The sequence below is a fragment of the Nipponia nippon genome, unplaced genomic scaffold, assembly GCF_047370975.1.
Source record: "Nipponia nippon isolate SJK-2023a ecotype South Korea unplaced genomic scaffold, ASM4737097v1 scaffold_9, whole genome shotgun sequence".
In the NCBI taxonomy this organism is placed as follows: domain Eukaryota; kingdom Metazoa; phylum Chordata; class Aves; order Pelecaniformes; family Threskiornithidae; genus Nipponia; species Nipponia nippon.
Genome location: NW_028262413.1, coordinates 39,781,781 through 39,801,902, shown reverse-complemented (window position 1 = coordinate 39,801,902; position 20,122 = coordinate 39,781,781). Strand labels below are relative to the sequence as shown.

The 20,122-nt window shown below is 42.9% G+C and overlaps 1 protein-coding gene across 1 annotated transcript in view; it reads left to right on the top strand.

The window, feature by feature from the left end:
- The first annotated feature begins 4,457 nt into the window (after window positions 1–4,457).
- Window positions 4,458–20,122, top strand: part of ABHD17C (abhydrolase domain containing 17C, depalmitoylase) — a 31,083-nt gene continuing 15,418 nt past the window's right edge. Inside the window, exon 1 of the mRNA XM_009470091.2 lies at window positions 4,458–5,965. Coding sequence (XP_009468366.1) covers window positions 5,433–5,965 — 533 coding nt within the window. The 5' untranslated portion in view covers window positions 4,458–5,432. The remainder of the gene's footprint in view (window positions 5,966–20,122) is intronic.

The window sequence follows — 20,122 nt, the reverse complement described above, 5'->3', positions numbered from 1 at the left end:
TTCATCTTCTTCTTGTTAGCACAAGAGTGATATATGTCTCCAGCAAGTTCTTGATGCCACCATCTGTTGCCCATGCATCGTCTTTTTCAGACACACCACTTCCCACTACCTCTGCTTCTCTTGTGTTTGGGAGGGTCCTCTCCTATCCCCAGAGCAAGTTAATTTTTCTCCCTCAAATGCTTCAAGCACACCTTTGCCTGGAAGCTGTAAAGAACCTGACAGCCAAGCATCTGATTACTACTGCTTCATTATTGTCCCAGCACCTCAGTTTGGTAGATTCCAGCGTGACCTCTTGCCTTGTGCTTCAACTGGGGGAAACATTGCCTTTCAGCGTTGCTACTGCTTTAACATACTCTAGAACAGGCCTAAGATACACAGATACTAACTTACATGAACAGTAAGAAATACTACTTGCACTCTTCGTGCACTTTTTGTCCAGGAAATAAGCCAAAATGCATTGAGGAACTTCCTGGTCTGAGTTTGGTGTTTGTAACCAGTTCTGCAATCAGATGATGGGGGCACGTGTGCAGGTATTAGATGCAGACTGTTTATCCAGCTGTAACAGTCACACAGCTGGCAAGTGGCAGCAGGAAGTCAGGCATGGTTCATGTTTAAGATACATAATCTTCACAGTGTTGCTGCCAGGTGTCGTCTTTGGCTGCACTCTCACTGTCTTCTCGCCTATGCTTTTGTCTCTCCAGTGTTCAGGAAAAGGAAGTGGAGTGCAAAGTGCTCTGCCCTTGTGACAGGCGTGGTGAGACTACAGGACATGGTGGAAATAAGCAAGACATAACCAATCACCGTGTGCTCTGTTTGTTGTATTTACCTTTTTGGTAGCTATTTGAAGATTTTCCCTGCTACCTGAGGCATCTTTCTAGGTCCATCAACAGTTAATCAAAAGCTGATAATAAAAGTCTCATAGATAACACGTCTTCCTAGGGGTTACTTCCCATCTCTTAGCGGGCTTGACAACTTGTTTATTATTAAATGCTTGCATATTCTACCCTTGCAGACCATATATTAACATTTAGTGAAGAAGCAGGGTACTTCACTGAGTCTTAGTGTCATGTCAGTTGCAAGGCACAGCAGTAGGGACTTCTTTATTTACAGATCATTAAAAAGATGAGTTCTGTGGTAACAGTACAAGCAGAAATACTTGTTTTTCTTGAGCATTTTCACAGTATTTGGTCAAGTGAAAACTATGCAGACGCCTGCTGGCTGCAAAATGAAAAGGAGAAGAAAGAGCAGAGGGAAGTATGGGGTTGGGGGAAAAGAGAGATGAGACAAGAGGGGCCGCTGGAGTGAAGCAGTAGTATCGAGGGGAACACACAGAGGAAAGATCCAAAACAGACATTCTTCAAGCAGCAATTTCAGACGTTGAGCATGAGAAATATTGGCACACTCCCCATCCATTGTCCTTCTGTGCCCACCATAGCTGAGTACCTGGACATAATAATGTCAGAAGATTTGCACATCCTGGAAACATCCTCATCCCAGGGAAAGTGCCAGATCTTTAGCAAAAGAGGTGGCTGAAGGAAGGAGGGAGCAAGGTATGAGGAACCAAAGCTATCTATGGTGGTCGAAGTAGCCAGCACAGTTGTTTGGGGGGCTAATTAGGACAGCTCTGAGACTTGTTTAAAATGTTAGAACAAACCAAGCTCTGGGCAGTGCCAGGGATGGGGGGCACTTTGTCTGTGTTCAGCTTTCCACAGCCACCTCTTCAGCCCAGCAAGTTGCAACACAACCCCCCAGGACTACCGTGGATCCTGGAAGGTTAGGGATGTGGCTGCCACTGAAACAGCACACAAATGGATGGCTAAAAATTCTCTTAATTTTCACTCTCTTAAGCACTTGTGCATTACAGGTCTCTTTTGACAGCTCAGGATACAGGTTACACACTAAATGAGTGCTAATTTTAAGTCCTGATTGCTTTACTTTCTTGAGCTACAAACTCATGGACACTGTGTTTTCAGCTTGCTGTGATGGCAGCAGTATTCAGGAACTCCTCTTTCTTACTTCTCCATCCTTCTCATCCAGCATCATTTCCATTTCAGTCACTCCCTCTTGCTCCTTTCTTCATTTTGTTCTCCAGGACTTTGGCAAATGTTATCTTTCTTGAGGAGGCACCCACTGTGCAGGAACTATTTTATTGTACGAGAGATGGACTGAGATTAATGTAAACTACAGAGAGCGTATGACGAGAACAATGAAGAAACTAATAAGGTTTGCACAGCCCAGTTCACTCGAGAAGCAAATTTCATGACACTTCCCCTTGGATTCAAAGAGGACACTTTAATCTCAGTACTATAAACATGACCTAAGGAAGGACCAGGGTGGAGCATGGGAAATATTGTCCTTTTAATTGTCTATTCTTCGGAGTAGCAATCTACTTACGATATAACAGCCTCTGCTGTCTGGCTCCAGGCGAGTCATACTGCCTTTGAGAGGGTTCTGAGAAATGTTAGTTTCAGTGGATGCTACATGCCCAAATTCCAGCTCTTATCTTGGTTTCAGCGTGTGTGCAGTGAGAGGGACGCGCAGCGGCAGCACTAGACGGGCTTTTCTCAGATCTCATCAGCCAAATCACTTCTCAGGGTATAGCCAGGGTGTTCTCAGGGTTGTATCAGTCTTCCCGCAGAATATCAACAGTGTCTCTTGTAACAGTGTAGGTGGAGCTTGAGGCCGTTTGTGATCCCCAAGGAATTTCACAGGGTTTGTCATTTATCTATTCCGTATTTTCTTTATCCAGATGTTTCTGTCACATTCTATAGATTAGGAGTCTCTTTCAGCATTTCATCTGACATCCGAACAGCCCGTAGGCAGGGCGCGTTGGCTCGGTCTCTGCCACCTGAAGGAACCCAGCATCAGCATGTGGGACTGCTTCATTACCCTCCCCGGCCTCTGGGCCCTGCCACCCTCCCAGCGGGACACGCAAGACACCGGGTATTCTCTGTCCTCTGGAGGAAACGGTCTGTCCATGTCAGAGGCCATGCTTTCAAGCTGGTTAAGAGATACACAGCCTTCATTTTCTCCCTTAACAGTCAGCGTAGATACAATTATTGCTGGCTGAATTTAGGATTTCTGAAATTCCCATTGTTAGCAAAACTAAAGGAAAGATTGATGTGGATGGGGGTTGGTCCTACTTTTGACATTCCAAAGACAAAGGAATATCATGCATGACTGACTCTTTTGTATACAGGTTTTGAACTAACTTTCTTAGAGTTGGCAAACGTTAGCACTGAAAGAGAAGTTCGTCTGAGGCTTGGCACTAATGAAATGACCTCAGCTCAATGTTCTTCTTGAGTTTTTGAAACTTTGTTTTGCCTAGGTAGCAGGTGGGGTAATGGACACACACAAGCAGAGCACCACGAAGGGGTGGACGTGCGGGGCACATCTGAAGTCAGGGCACTGGCTGGATGTACATGAATTACACGGCGAGTACAGCTGCATGGGTATCATTTTCCTTATATTTTCCACTTGGGCTGTTTATAGGTAAAGCTACATTACAGGTTTTTTTCAGCAAGCACACAGCGCTGGTTAATTAATGTAAGGGCATAGTTATAACCAGTTTTAGTAACAGAACGTTACATGTAAGTATGTCCAGTTGTCTCTTGCCCACCATCTTTTGCTTTGTGCTCGCTGGATCAACAAACGTCTCTGAGACACAGTACCACAACCAGCAATTCGTGGGTTCTGCCATATGCCCCCAGTGATTTCTTGATTTATGCAACGAATGATTTGGGATGTGGGTTATCAGTCCAATTTTCTAAGGAAGTGAGGCTTCCGCAGTTGCACGGTATCTGTTAAGTTCTGTGGGATCTCTCCAAACTGCTGACCGATTTCAGCCCAACCTGACAGAGACAGAGAGCTCTCCATGGCTTTCGAGCCTGGGTGCACAGCACGCTTGACACCCGGAGAGCGGAGCTCTGCAGGCTGCCAGCTGCGGGCCAGCTCCAGCCACGTTTCTGCACTAGATCGGCAGTTCTCCAGGAGCGAGACTCAAGGCCACCGGGTGCCCCCCATCCGGACCGCCCGGGGGGCCCTGCCCTGACCAGGAGAGCCGCCCGTGACCGGGGCCCGCCGTGCCGCGCTGGGAGGGATGAAGGCGGCCCCAGCAGCGAACAGCCCTTTCCTCAGGGGGACCCCAGCGGGCTGGCGCGGGAAGGCTCGGGAGCAGCGCCGCCGGACCCCGAAGGCTGCGGGAGGGCGGCGCGGCCCCGACAGCGAGCGCGCAGAGGCCGCAGGCCGCTCGGCGCCCTCCCCGCGGGCGGCGCGAAATGGCCCCCGCCGCCCCCTCGGCCGCTGCCCCCGGCCCCGCGGCGCATGCGCGACGCGCGAGCGGGGAGGGGGCGCGGGCTCTCCCGCTCCACGTGACGGCGGCGGCGGCGGCGGCGGGGGGCTGCCTTAAAGGGCCAGCGGGCGGGCGGCCCGGCCCAGGGGCTGCCGCTCGCCTCCCCGCCCCGCTCCGCCCCGCGCACCTGCCGGGCGCCCCGGCGCTAAGGCCTAGGGGGCAGCCGCGAGCCGCGCGGGCTGCGCTGTGGGCCGTGCCGGGCAGCCGCCTCGTCCCCGCCGGCACCTGCGGCGGGCGGCCCCGCTTCGCGCCCGTAACCCGGAAGCGGTGCGGCTGCGAGGAGGGGAGAGCGCCGGGACATGGCCGCTGCCTGCTCCTGCCTGCGCGCCGCAGCCGGCATGGCCCTGCCCGCGGCGACGCGCGGCTGAGCCTCGACCTTGCCTTCCCCTTCCCCTCCCCTCCCGACCCTCCTCCTCCTCTTCCTCCTCCTCCTCTTCCTCCTCTTCCTCCTCCCGCCGCCGCTCGGAGGCTGCCTGGGCCGGGGGCGGTAGCGCTGCGGGGGGCCCCGTGCTGCCTGGCGGGGCTGGGCGTCCCTGGGGCCGGCAGCGGGGCGGAGCCGGGCGGGGGCCGCGGGCGGCGGCGCTGTGGGGGTAGGGCCCGTGGCCGGGGTGGGCGCCTGTTCCCCGCGGGGGCCGGGGCCGGGGTCGGGGCCGGCGCGGGGGGGCCGCTTTGAATCCTGGAGCGCCGCGCTGAGCCGGAGGGGCTGGGAATTCGTGTTGTAAATGCGTACATGTGCGTGTGACCTGCCGTCTGTGAGGGGCCCGGGGGGTGGTCTAGAGGGTTGCGTTTACTGTAGCGTTAGTTGTGGGGCTTTTAAGGGCTGGTTGTACTCCTTTTTTTTTTTGTGGAGTTGGTTTCTTTTTTTTTTTTTTTTTTTTTTTTTGTATAAGCAGGTCTTCAGGCTTTGAAGAGCTGGGCTATTTTTGCTGAACTGTAGTTCCTCCAAGGTTGTCGTTGCTTGCATTTTGGGAGGGCAGCTGGTGGCCTTGCAGGAAGGCGCGCAGGTTGCGTTGGAGGAGGGCCCTGGGTCGGTTGGTTTGACTTCTCTCCAGCGTAGGTTAGTTTTTCTCCGGTGTCTCTGATGCCAGAACAAGGCCCCAGAATGAACGGTTTCTCTCTGGGCGAGCTCTGCTGGCTGTTCTGCTGCCCGCCTTGCCCCAGCCGCATCGCTGCCAAGCTGGCCTTCCTGCCCCCGGAGCCCACCTACACCGTGCTGCAGCCCGAGCAGCAGCAGGAGGCCGGGGCGGCGGCCGGGGCAGGGACCCCGACGGGATCAGGCACCTGCAGTCTGCACCTGAGCGAGCGGGCGGACTGGCAGTATTCGCAGCGGGAACTGGATGCCGTGGAAGTGTTCTTCTCCCGCACGGCTCGAGATAACAGGCTGGGCTGCATGTTCGTACGTTGTGCCCCCACTGGCCGGTACACGCTGCTCTTCTCACATGGTAATGCTGTGGACCTGGGCCAGATGTGCAGCTTCTATATTGGCCTTGGCTCCCGCATCAACTGCAACGTCTTCTCTTATGACTACTCTGGCTACGGGGTGAGCACCGGCAAGCCCTCTGAGAAAAACCTGTACGCAGACATTGATGCAGCCTGGCAGGCGCTCAGGACAAGGTAAATGGATATTGGGGACAAGGTATTTCTGTATCTCCGTTTAATCCTGATAAGTCCAGTGTCTGCACAATTAACCTGCTGAGAGGTGGAGGGGAAGGGTTTGTAGATGGTTTGAGTTATTTCGATGGCCTCACCACATGTTCCATCAACAGCTACAACGCGCTTTGCTGGATGGCTTCCTTTGTTAAAAGGATGCGCAAGCCTTCATCCTTGGGCTTTTTCTAGATTTAGGGGTTCAGTCAGCTGTACCATTACAAATCTCCATCTTGAGCAGGACATATTGCACTGGTTGCAGTTTGAGCTTTCATGATGGAAAACAAAAAACCAACCTTTTGTTTGAGACTTGCCTGCCACTTCTACGCTTAGAGGTAACCCAGTTGAGTCAAAACTTTGAATTTGGCGGTAGCCTAGGCTAGTGCTTGCCAAGAAACTGCTGCTGTTCTGTGATGCGCCTGGGGTTTCATGCAAGCTCGTGCGACATAGACGTCTTTCTCTTTTGGCAACCAAACAACTGTTATCAAATTGGGTAGGGTAGCGGGGTGGAAGGAAGAAGTGTTGACAGGTGGAAGTAGAGCTGGGGATTCTGCCAGGAGGAGATGCCGAAGTAGGTGGCATCCAAAGGGATGGAGCAGCAATGAGAAGACTCTGGCAAGGCAGCGTGGCCTGTAGGAACAGGGAGCCCTTGGCTTCCAGGAAATCCCGAGCAGAGCTGTCGCCTTTGGCTCCTTGCTACAACTGATTGCCATCCCCAGGCCTCTGTTGCTTCTTCTGTCCACAGCAACAATGAGCTCCTTTTGCTGTTGTGTAAGCGGTTCTTAAAGCAGGACCTCGCGGAGCGTATCGTGAAAGGGAGAGCTTTAAAAAGCTTAAATTGTTGCAGTAGGGCAAGAGAGAAGAACGATGAACGTTTTCTGTTCTTGGCTCTGGGGTTGTGTAGATGAACTTGGCTTACGTGAAATGAGTATTTAATGTCTTAGGGATACGTGCCAACTTCAAAAATAGTGACAGGAGTTGTTACTAATTTAGATAATTGGCTTTTCAAGGATCCAGGGATTGGTCAGTCATCGAGTCCAAAAGGCTTTTGACATTGGTCTGCCCAAGTCAGGTTAAGAGCATGGGGGAGAAAGGTGTAGGGGGAAGTTACCCTTTCGTAGCGTGCGTTCTCTCTGTTTGGTGAATAAACCAGATTCTGGGTTCATTTTCCAGGACTACCCCCCCCCCCCCAAAAAAAAAAAAAAAATTGCTTGAATATAAATATGGGTTTATGTAAAGAAATAATCTTGATATGCTGTATGCAGAATAAATGCCATTATTGTGCATATGGATGATGTAAATAAGGTTTAAGGGAGGAAAAGTGCTTTGTCTAAGCCAAGCCTAGTTATTGTTTGTCCTTCAGTTGCTGTGGTTTCTCTCTGTTTCACTTAGTGTTTAGTTGATGATATTTTTTCATGAAAACCTTCTAGAGCTCTGAAAAAGCGCTTTCACATCTGCCTGGAAGTGCTCCTGTCTTGACAGGCATGAGTACATCTTTAAGATCTACGTAGATGCAGAAACAAGGGATTCCTTCACTTAAGTCTTTTGAGAAGCCTGACCCAGTAGGTGATGCCAGCATGTGCCCAGCTTGCTCTGAGAGGACTGTGCTCCTTCTGTTGAAGTGTGACTGGAGGAAGTTTATGGTTTTATATTGGAGTCCTTTCTGTAGTTTGTACAAGACCTAGGTTCTGCTTTCCTCCTTAAATTGAGGGGCTGGAATTTGCCAACTCTTAACTTTGCCATGTTTGTAAATCCCACGTCCTAGTGCTACCCTGAAGTACTGTTAGAGTAGTTGTGTTATCATCGGTTAGATTTTTGGGAGCCAAAGGAAATCTTACAGTATTTTAGGTGCCCAGTAAAGAAATCTGTTACTGTAAAATGTAAGCTTAAAAAAAAAAGGTAATCTGTCTATTAACAGATAACTGTCTTCATAACAGGTATGAGCCAAAACGATAGTCTTTCTGCTGAGGAATTCTCTAAGTGGTAGTGTGAACTTTGATAATTTCTTAGCCCTTTTTAGTAAGTCCAAGTGGCTCACAATTAAGTGAAATATTCTACAGTAAAAATACAAGTCTGCTTCTTGAGGTAAAATGTCATATTATACCATTTCTGCTGCAGCAGTTCATTGGTAGCTTCCAAGAGTTTGTGTATGCTTTCATTCTTAATGCAAATTCCTAACATTTGGCCTGTAGTCATATGGTAGTGAACTGTAATGCAAAGTTAAAAGTGAAGTCTTAAAATAGGAGAGGTTCACTATGCCATCAAAAGCATTTAGTCATCTGTGTTAAGTTCTGTGGGAAGCTGTTGCTCTTCTGAATCCACCAGACGTTCCACCTGGCAGCAGAAAAGAATCATTAAAATGTTGGAAGTCTGAGATTTTTCTGTTTTTTTTTCTTTTTTTTTCTTTTTTTTTTTTTAAATTGTGCCTGATAAATTAATATTTGCTAAGTATCAGTGGTACTTATCAGTGTATTTTGGAAGTTGCCCTGAGTAAGGCAGGAATTAACGCTACACTTGGACAAAACAGATTGCTGCCAAATTTTAGAAATGATGGTGAGCTGACTGTGGTTGCAAACGTGGCTGCAAATTTTTACTATATTGTTTCAAGGTACTGAAATGAGAATCTTGCTACCACATACAGATTTAGATATTAAACCTTATATAACAAATTATTCTAAAACTGTCTTGTAAACAGTGGATGGAAAATAAAATCATCAAGTTTTTTTGTTCTGTGTCAATTACCAGCCTGTCTTTGGAGAATCAGTGTCAACTATTGTCCATTCTTTTAGTCTTTGTAAAGAGTAACTTATTTTCCTTAATTCTAATTAAATGAGTATCTCTCCTCATGAATAAAGTGTACTCTTCAATGATAATTTTACTAATCATTAAGTTTGAATGCTAACTGTCTTTCAGCCTAGGTAAAGATGTTGACATATAATTTTATTCCCTTAAAATGAGTTTTTATAGATGTTCCTTCAGAGGTTTAACTGTAGCATTGGTTGCTCTAGTTCCAATATCAAGTATTAACAAGTAATTAATTTGGGCTTTTATATATATTTATTTCCACTTGATTAACAAATTTCCATCTGGTATCTAAATGCTTCTCAAAAAGAATCTTCTGTTTCATTGCTTCAGATGACATTTTTTGTGAGTGTTTTGTTTTAGGCCGGTTGGTCTGTTTCTGTTTGTTTGTTCCAAAACCAGATTGAAGAGAAGCTGTATCAGACTCTGTCTTCTCTCATGGTCCATGTGGTTTTAAGTTGCTGCTTTTTATTGAGATGTGATTAACTCTTATCCTAATATCTGACTGACTTAGTACAACATCTGCACAGTGACTTGATTGTCGTCATCCTCCCCCCTTTCCTGAATTCTACGTGGAAAGGTTGAACTTTCTAACACTTTACATTAAGACAATGTACAGTACTTAAAAACAGGATAAACACTTAGGGTTTGGGTACAAGGCTTTAGCACAAAACCATGACTGCTTTGTTGATTGCGTGCTATTTATATTAAAATCAATTTGTATGTTCTCTAAAAATTTGGAGAAGATTTGTGAAATATTTTAAAATCCCAGTCAAATGAAAGAAGGCACTGCTTCCCTACTCTCTCTGCTTCTATAGTAGAGTATCGAAGAGGAGAATGTATTAGTCTATCTTTTGGATATTGAAAGGAGGTGAAGAAAATGTAGTTAATAAATAGCTTAGAAGAGCTGTTTTTGTTGCATTTAACAAAACATAGCTTGGTGTTTTTTCATGGTGCACAATACAAACTACTGTCTTCTGTTTCTGTTTAAGCTTTTGATAAATGATCGCTGGTATTGTAACGTTTAAATCCTTCATTCTCAAAACATGTACATTTGAGTTTCTCTTTAAGTCCGTAGGAGAGCATTGGTTCGCTTCCATTTTTCGTTAAGCTTCCTGGTCAATATGGCATGATGAAAGGAACCGAATTGTGAAATGGTATAGTAAAATGCAAGGGCTTTTGATCAATGGATAGCAGATAGTTTAGACTGTTTAAATAGTTTTTTACACTTTTTCCTCATATTTAATGTTCAAAAAAACCCAAACCTCTTATTATATGGGAATTTTATTATTTGTGGTGCTGATCATCAGTCTCCTCTTACTGTCGTTTCCTTTGCAGGAGTTGGTGGAAAAGTGTTACAGTTTTCATTTGAGTAAAATTAGGAAACACAGCTAATTGGATTAGACTAGAGTGATAACTAATCTTCTGGGGTTGTGTCAGTTTAGTTCGTCTCCATTCTGAGTTGCTGAAGTGGTTACAGCTTTCTAGGTGAATAATAGCTTCAGGTTTTTTTATCTTGATTTATCAAAATAATTAATTCCTACTTTAATTTTCTTTGCAACAGAATCTTCTTCCACTAGCATTGTGTTTCTGTGCATGGTCTAACCTGAGTTCTTTAGATGAGTACTTAGAGGTTTTGATAGCAAGTTACCAACTGAATTCCTGACACGGCCGAAGGCAGTGCTTGGTGGAGTCACTGAAAATAGTCCTGGAGTAATAGGGTTCCCCTCGTTCATGGTGCATCACCTGGTCGATTTTTCTGGCATTGACTTTCATAGGGTATTTCCCACTTGCAGTTTTTTAATAATGTTGATACGGTGTCTGCAAAGGATTGTTTACAGAGACTATTCTCTAAAACGGAACTTATTCTACCTGCGACAGTCAGTACTTCAAGAAAAACAGCGTACAACTTTGCTCAAAAATAGAAATGCACAGAATAGTCTCCTGTTGTTGTCTATGCAGGGAGCAGAGATTAATTCAGATGATGAGCATCCCAGGGACAAATACCAACAACTGTTTAAAACAGGTGCTCTGGTGTTTAAAGTTATTCAAAATGTTTACTGAGCTTTGGTGTCGTCTTACATCGTTTAGTCACTGAGGTAAAAGTAGTTTTGTTAAATATTTCCCTATTTCTGTCAGGACTGCGAGATCAAAGCATGTTTAAGGAAAAAAAAAGAGAGATTTTTTCACTGTCAAGAATGTTTTGCAACTAGAGTTATTTGGGAGGAAAAATAAGCTGCCAAAAAGCCTTTGGCTAGCAATACTTGTTATCCTGGGTGCAGATAGTGCTGAAATTCAGCTGCCTGACCTGGAGATGTTTACCCTGCCGTACAAAGGTTGTAGGACCTGGTTCTCAACATCATCAGAGCATTGAACACAAAGGTTTGTAGAGGACCGTGTTGCTAAATCCTCCGTGCTGAAGTAACTAAAGGTTTCTGTTTGCTTTTAGCGCTGCTAAATCGCATGAAATGTACGAGACAAAGGCAAGCTTCTTCCCTTTCTCGCTCTGGATAGAGAAGTGTGTCACCTTTTGAGACCGAGCTGATGGTTGTTACAGGGAGGCTGTTTGACCTGCGCACATTGCTGGTAGCACTTAGATTTGTTCAATTTGTTCTTAACAGCGGAGTGTGAGCTGGACTGTGTGAACGTCAGTGGTTTTGCTGTGGAGCAGGGTCAATCTCCAGTCCATCACAACCTCAAAACCAAAAAATCCCTCCAAAATTCAACCTTTATCCTTTGTTACTCTGCTATTTTGGAGTGTTTCTAAGTGCTGGGCTAAGTTTACACTAGCTTACTACTTGTGACAAAAGTAAAAAGAACAAAGGAAAAAAAAAACCAATTAGCAATGCTGTGCGGGACTGTAGATGCCTTTGGGTATAGGTGGAGAACATTTCAAGCTACAAAAGTGGATTATCTGCCAGCAACTGGTTTTGTGGGGAAAACTGACACTTCTTGAGCAAATGGATATTTATATTTCCATATTGAATGAAGAAAACAGGTTCTTTTCAGTTTTCTGTTTTTTTAGTCCTGTGCTGCTTCCTCACGTGGAGATAAACTAGTAGGAAGGCAGTGCCAAGCAATTAGCTGTTTGGAGCTTAACTTCTGTAGCATATGTCTGAATTTTATATTTTGTTTTAATATGACATTTGCCTGGTGGAGAGGGCAATGTGATTATAGCAACTTTTACTTTTAAACCCTGCCTCAAAAACACTTCTAAGCAAAATACTGGGAAACGAGTTCCTTAGATGCATTCTCTGTTGGCTTTAAAGACAACAGTCTTGAAATTATGTAGCACTAATAAATTAAATGAACAAATAACATAGCCCTTTTATTTTTCCTAAAGCTGGTAATAAATTTAATGAATAACTAATACTCCCTTCTGCCCTCCCTCGCAAATATAAATCAATTACAAGGCTGCATTGGAAGCAGTTGAAATGAGTCATAAAATAAGCTGCAAATATGTTGTACCTAACATGTCTGTGCACATACAGGCTTGCTTTTGCCAATTAGCCCTTAAAAAGGGCAGAAATCTTTCTCTGTTGATTAGGAGATAGTTTTAGTTGCCACTGCACTTGAGAGAAATTTAAGGCATTTATCCATATGCAAGATGAGGGTTTCCTTGTGTTTTCTTGAATCGGGGAAAGGCACATCTTTACAGCCTTTGAACGCCGGTGGCTCTTCAGTGTCTCTTCATGCGAATTTGAGTATATATTGACTGTTTATATTGATCTGAAATAGAAATAATTAAGGATGTGTTTTTGTCTAACTCTAAAAACCTGGGTTTGCATGGGCTAAAAAACAATAGGTGGGCAAACCTCTTGTATCTATGGGAGTCGGTGGGCAGTGGGTAACTGAGATCGCTAGAGACTAGTACTTGTCAATTGAATAAGCAGTTTCAGTGAGCCATTCACTACTACTTCATCTTGACTGTCCTGCGTTCCAGTTTTTAGATGAATGACTTACACTGGTCTGGCATGCTCAGCCTGACTTCTGATGATGAAGCTGAATTTCATTCCTGCTCTCCAACTGAGTGTTTTGTTGGTGTGGGTTTTTTAATGTGTCAGGTTTTGTGAGCAATGGAAGTGTGTGATTGTAAACCCAGGAAACTGTATGAGCACAGGAGAATAAAGGTTAATAGAAGGCTAAGAATGTAGAATGGGATGAATAGTGCATAGTGTAAGCTTAAGGACTGAGGAACATCTTTGCATTCTGTATTCCAAAGGCTGATTTGAGAAAAATGGATTATTGTGGCATGTTTGCACATGAAGCTATGCAACCCACAAACAGTCTCGGAAAGGTGCAAATGTAGGGCAGTTGTATAATGACAGTGTTACCCTGGCATTATCTATATCCATATCTTTATTCTATATTTTTTTGACCACTATGTTAGCTTCACAGAACAAAGCTGCTCCTATTGGCATTAAACATTGTGGTTGGATTTGCTGACCGTGAGACCAAATAATACAAAGGCACAAAATCGTGCTAAACAGTGGGATCTGGCTCAATGCCCACCCACCTTTCCACCCTTGGTTTCATGTCTCCCAATGAGCACATGCACATCTTTGGGGAGAATCCCTGCAATCACGAAATAAATCTGTAACATCTCAACTTTCAAAAAGGGGAATTCCATGTGGGTTCACAAATGAAAAATGATGTTGATGTGGAAGATGACGTTTAAGTTAGTACACTTGCCTCAAAGTCCAGAGGGAAAAATTGAAATTAATCTCATTTGTATTGCAAATTTGTTAGAAAAACTTCACGTGCTTTCCTACAGTAATATTATTTGTTGGTACAGTCTCTTGAAATTCTTTCTAGGTACATCTTTCAAGATGAAAATGCTTCTTTTAACTGTTAATTTGGAATTAATTGTTGGTTTAGACAGTTTTGAGTATGCTTTTAGGAAGATCTGTGCTACCATGCCTGATTAAAACATCCTGCTTACATATAGAAATGTTACTTTAAGAACTTTGACTCTTGTGAGCCTTGTTTATCAGCCAAGGCACGCTGCTGAAACAAGCTGCATACATTAGTGTCTGGCAAATAACCCCTCTCAAGGCAAGCAGTGTCAGCTAGTAGCTCAAAGATTTTTTTTGTTATTTTTTTTCTTTTTACAGGATGCTGCCAAATTTCTTAAGATCCCAGTATGTTAGACCAGCTAAATTTAACTTTGTGACATGGCATGGCCACTTCTTTTTGTGTGCAGCAAATGAACTACTCTGGAGTAATGGATAACGGCGTCCAACAAGTCTGAAAATTTTGGGACCAACGTGTTTCTCAGGAAGGCACCCTTTAAGTAGTATGGCTTGAAATGTCCCTCTTTTAATAAGGTTGTTTAGAAAGGGTTTTGCTCAGATTATAGGATTTTTCTGGACATTCTTCCTCTCTGCTGACTTCTAGTTAGCTTTGCTTTGGATGTTCTCATAGAACTTGAAAAATGGTGCTCGATATCAGCAAAGAAGGAAAACAAGCTCTGTATTTTTTCCAGTGTACACATAAACTGAGATAAGGTTGAGATTATTATTATTTGGTGAATCTTAATGGCTCTTTATAATAAATTAAACAAAGTGCTTTGTCTTAACTATTACACTCTACAATAAATTGCAAGCCTTAATAATATGCAAAATAAAGAGAAGCCAACAGTAATACAGAGGTAGACTTCTGTTAAGGATTTTGCAACCAAAATGGTGTATCTACGCTTTAAAGGAAATTTTAAGTAGTTAACTTGCTGCCTTAGGCATTGGACTGGTTGTTTGTGCAGATCTTAATCTTTGTCCCATCTCTGTATAGTCTTCCCCAACATCTGACGAATTTATTTAAGTAGGATGTTGGCTGTATGGTGGCCTGGGGAAAGTGGCATCTTTCAAGAAAATGGTCTTGTTTTTGAAGTATGTTCATCAAGGCAAATTTACAAAAATAATCTTCCTCATGCTGTTTGTTCTTTACAGCTTCATTTCTCACAAAAGTGTGTGTATGTTTTGGTGTGTTGTTTTGGTTTGGTTTGTGTTTTTTTTTTTTAACTGAAGTAGCTAATTCAGTATTATATTTGTTTTGGAGGTGTTCCCTGGACAATTCTTACCTTGAGGCAGCTGGTCAAGAGCCAGTCAGTCTCCTCCTTCCCTTAAGACTGGAATGTACCTCACCTTGCATATTGAGTTGTATTACACATTTTCTTCGTAATACTTCTTGTTGTTCCCTGTGGTAAAAAGCTTGTCTGTTTTTCTAGTAAAGCGTGGTTTTTAATGTGTCTTAATAATGCTACAGAAAAAGTTTGCGTTTCAGTCTGGGTATGAGCATCTTATCAAGTTCAACCAACTGTAAAAGTACCAGAGTTGTAGGAAGAGGTGAGGTAGTGTTTCAGCTACAGTTTTGCTATTTTTATGAATACTAGTTTATAAACACGTAACCTTTGCCTCAGACTGGTTAATCATTACACTGTGACTTAGCATACATTGCAGGCATCTCTTCCTGATGGAAGAAGCACCCTTTCAGGAGTCAGTACAGTAGTTTAAGATATTAAGTGGTTTAACCTTAAGCCTGACCAGTATGCATAAAAGGTTTTGACTTTCGATGGATCTCTGCCAGCTTCCAAACTTGTGTTTCTCTGATACAGAAACCCTCTGCCCTCTCCCCGGAGCTCTTGCTAATTATTCATGTAATGTGATGTTCACTTCCAAAGCCTCCTGTGCATAAACCCAGTACAATTAGTTTTTTATCCTGTTTTTGAAATTTGTACTAAAAATCAATCTGATAATGCAGAAACTACTATCTGTGAAGGAATACAGGCACAAATATAGTTGTCTTTTAAAAGAAGAAATTATTGTAATTTGTATTTGCATTAACAAAGAACAAAGATGATAGAATGTACTTGAATATAACTTGGATCTGAATTCTTGATGTGAAAGATAAGATTGTCATAAATCCTCTGTGTTCACCCAGTTTTGTAGAGGGTGAGAGGTTGTAAAGGCTCCTTAGTTTACTGAGTTCTTTTCTATCCCGAGACTAAACAAGCTGTCGCCAAATACACCACCTTTCCAAATTGGGTGCCCTTCTGTCAAAGCTCATCTAAGATCTGTAGACCATTTTGTGTAGAGCATTGAACAGACACTATTGGTATAAATAAGACCTGGCTCCTTCCAATTATTTCAGGACATGACCCTTTCCCTCCAAAAATCCACTTTAATAATGTTTGTAATGAGGAATGTTAAACCGAAGGATCTTGGATATTTCTTACCTGGATGTAGTTCTAAACTTGTTGCATTTCAGCAGCAGGAGAAACTGAACCAAAGATTATTTGTCTCTTTGGTTGGACATTCACAGCAATTTTCTATTTTTCTTTTTTTTTTATTACGAAGTGAGCGTTAATTTGGAATAAAGGCAGCAATGTTAGCTTAAACTTAGCTAATTTTATTACTGGGATTTTGAGGGGGAGAGGAGGAACTTGATTTAGCAGGCATTGTTTGTCATTTGTTATACTGTTTTTCTTCCTTCCACTATTCCCAGTGCTTCTGGGCAATAGTCTAACGTGAACTATGTTCTTTCCTGCTCTTCACTGTAGAACTAATCAGGCTTCCTCTTAAAATATTTTTTTAAAATTTTCATTAAATATTTCTATTTTGCCTCAGTCTTCAAGCTTTGTGGTACTAGGAGAAAGGGAAACACTATTCATTTGTAAAACATAACTGTGTGGAGAGCTAAATAGGAAAAGTGTGTGTTGGGGGAGAACACAGCGGTAGCTTATAACTAAAAGTGCATATGCCATGAAGTGGTGAACTGCAGAAAACCTAGATAGCCAAAATGTTACTATCCAGATTGGCGTCTGGCTGTAATGTAGACATTAATACACCTACTTTTCCAAGCACTGCACTGTTATCTGTTATTTTGAAAATAGAAACTCCAACAGCACAAGACTTCTTTATGCTATGCTGGTTTATTGGTAGGCAGTTACGTGCCGGTGTGGCACACGCTGGAATTGCTAACATGTTTTTCCTGCATAACCAGTTGTTCTCTGGTGATACAGCAGTCAAGTAGGGAGCTTGCTTGCTTTACAAGGACTGCATCACAGATAGAGGCAAATAGGATGCTCAATAACATCAGGAAGCTGCTTCTCTTTTGCCTTTTATTTTTATTTTTTTAAAATTTTCTAAGAGGCATCTGCAGGTCAGTTTCTACCTTTAGCATCAGCTGGAATAATGCACTTAACTGATTGCATTAACAGTTGTACTGCTAGGTACTTCTGCTACTTGTGGAGTAGCTAGCTGTTAATTGGTAAGCATCCTTTTTTGAGGGGGAAAAAGTTGACTAGCAAGAAATCTTTCACCAAAAAGACTACAATAGCAATTGGCCCTGTTAACTAGGTATGTTGGCAGAAGACAAAGTATGGAAGCATGCTCTTTGACCATCATTAAAACCTCTTGATTTGCACAATCTGGGCAAAATATCTTTTACTGCACAGAGGCTCAGATGATGCTAGGTAAGATAGCTGGGTAAGCTGAACAAGTATGTATGACCTGGATTCAGGACTGAATTTTCTGATGTGAGTTTAGGAAAGTTACAAGAAAGCTAGTACTTTTCTAAATGTGCAGAAGTACTGTTCCCATTTCTTAGATTAACATTTATTACTTAATATTTTTGCATATAATTAAATGCAGATAGCACAAGGCAGGTTTCATGAGCACTTTAACTGAACAGAAGTGCACAGGAGAAACTTTGTGCTAAATTTTATTGTTCACAATTCTAAGTAGTATTTACTGGAGAAGGGAGGAGGGATTTAGCCACTGGGTTTGTGGTGATAAAGGCTCTGGCTAGGAAATTTGATTTTTAAGCTCTGAACTAGTTATCTGTGGTCTGCTGTTTTAGAACATCTGGTGCTGTTAATCCTGGTGATTGCTATATATTTTTTTTCAATCGTCTTAGCTTTATATTGACTGTTACTGGGGCCTGAACATTTATTGTGCTAGAAGTTCATTAAAGGAACATGTGCAAGATGAAAATTAAGTGTGAAACAGTGCAGGTTTAAATATTGGCTTGATAATGTATAGATTCTGTGAAGCAACAGATCTTTAATCCTGGTGAGTGACAGGAATGGAAGAACTTGAGGATGCTTAGGAAGAAAGGAATTGATGAGTCTGATTTAAGTGAGAGTGCCAATATAAAAATGGTGAGAAACAAAGAACACTGATATTTTTCTTGTTTCAGAAGGATGCTGGAAAAATCTTTTCTAGTAATAGATTGCTTTCATGAAATAACTCTCATCTTCCATTTGGCAGTTATCACTCTTGGTATTTGTTAGAATATTTAACGAATCTAGCTGAAAATGGATAATTGAGAGAAGGCAGGAGAGACTCATCAGGAGAGTAGTGTTTCTCCGTGAGGCTGCGAATTTGCCACTTTGAAAGCAGATGCTTAAGTGCATACAGATTCACACTGTAATAAAGCTCAGTGTTTGGAGCAATTACAAAATTGGTATGTGTTTTCCCCACTTATCTGGGGGTGGGGGAAGAATAAGGTTACGGCGTCACTTATCCAAGTAGGATTTCTTCCTATTTATGATTCACAAGACATGTCAGTGCAGAGGAGGCGCCGATTGTTTTGATTTTTTAAATCAAAAGAAAATACTGCCTTTCTTCTTTAAGTCTGTGGAAATGGTTAGAGTAACTCAAAGAAACATGAAATATTTCCAGAGAATTAGAGGACTATCCAAGCAGGCCGTGTGGTCTCCTGGATAACACAGGCTGTGACACTTCTTCCCTTGGCTTCTGCATAGAGCCCTTCAGTGTTTATGAGATATTGCATATCTTTGAGAGAAGCCTAATCTTATTTAATAACTTTGCTCTTCTACAGTGCTTGCGCATATTAATGTAAGTATATAAGGGAAAGAGAAATCCTACTGCCAGCTGAGTCATCTTCATATAATGCTGGCTGATAAAATATTCAAATACTGGGTACAGATGCATTCATTTGCAGTCGGTTCTTTTTAGGAATATTAGACCAGTCCATTGGTACTAATCCCTTTTGTATCAGGACCTCTCTGCCATTCTTGTCCTCCATCCTGCCTTTCTGCCCTCTTATCCCGTTTCTGTCGGAGACTCTTAAAATCACTGCCAGAGCTATACTAATTTTTCTGGATGGGAAGAAGCGATGCATCCAGTTTGTCTGCTTGCATACTTTCAAGGCCTTGTCCATTCCAGCTCCCATGTAATCCTCTCGGACTCTGGCTCTGGGGGAGAGACTGCATTCATATTTCCAGCGATCTTTGAAGAACAGTGTGAAAATGGCTTTAACTTTGTCTGCTGTAATAGGATTTTGCATACAAGCACCTGCTGTTTGTTGAGACTGTTCAACTTTTTCTTTGTTCTCCTCCATTAGCATTATGGGGATAACACTTAAATCTTTTTTTATCAGCTTGTTTTCTGGATGTAGTTAAGATTGTCTGTAAGTGACGTAAGGAAAATGCTGTATCGGTGCCACGTATTTCATGTTTAATGGCTCGTAAGCTATATCAAAGAATTGTAGCAAAACTAGTCATTTAATGCTGTTAATCTTTGAAAACATGAGGTTCCTTGTAAAACCTGAAGATGAAGTAGCTTTTACTTAGAGACTGAAACATAAATAAAATTACAACAAATAGGTGGAAGAGAATGCAAAGGGAAGGCAAGAATGGGGGAAAAAAAAAACAAAACACAAAAGCAACAAACCGCAAAACAGAAACACCTCACACAAAAGAAGAAATTAAGTAGTTTCCTTTTAATTCAGTGGTGGGGGACTAGTTACCCGAGTAGTTCCAGGGCCAAGTCCTATAGGTATCAAAGCTTTGAGTGGTCTACTTTGAATTTTTTTTTTCTAGCCTTCCTAATATTAGTCTCCAAAGGATTAATTAATTCCAGCTTAGCAAAACATTTAATTCTTCTAGAGCATCTAGACAGTTGCCTTCAGCAGAATTCACATGTACTTTTGTTTTAAGATCCTTAGGTTGGGATTGCCTTTTTTTTTTTATTACGTTATAGTGTGTATAGCTAATCAGCTGTGCAAACTTAGAAGTGTGAAATTTTAGGTGAGCTTTGCAGTTTGATTACAGTTTGGGGTTAGTCTTGTTTCGTTATATGCTTATACAGTGATAACTGTGTTTTCAGAAACCACGGCCTGATGCATTTAAAGAAAACGTAACTGGTGCCGTTTCTTTTTGCCTTGACTGCTCTGGTTTGTGCGCTTGAGCAGTTATCCCCTGCTTTGTGAGCAGCTGAGCTGTACCTGGCGAAAGGGCAGAAATGTCGGAGATGGGTGGAGCAGGCAGCAGCTCGGGTCAAAAGCCGCTACGCTCCTTCT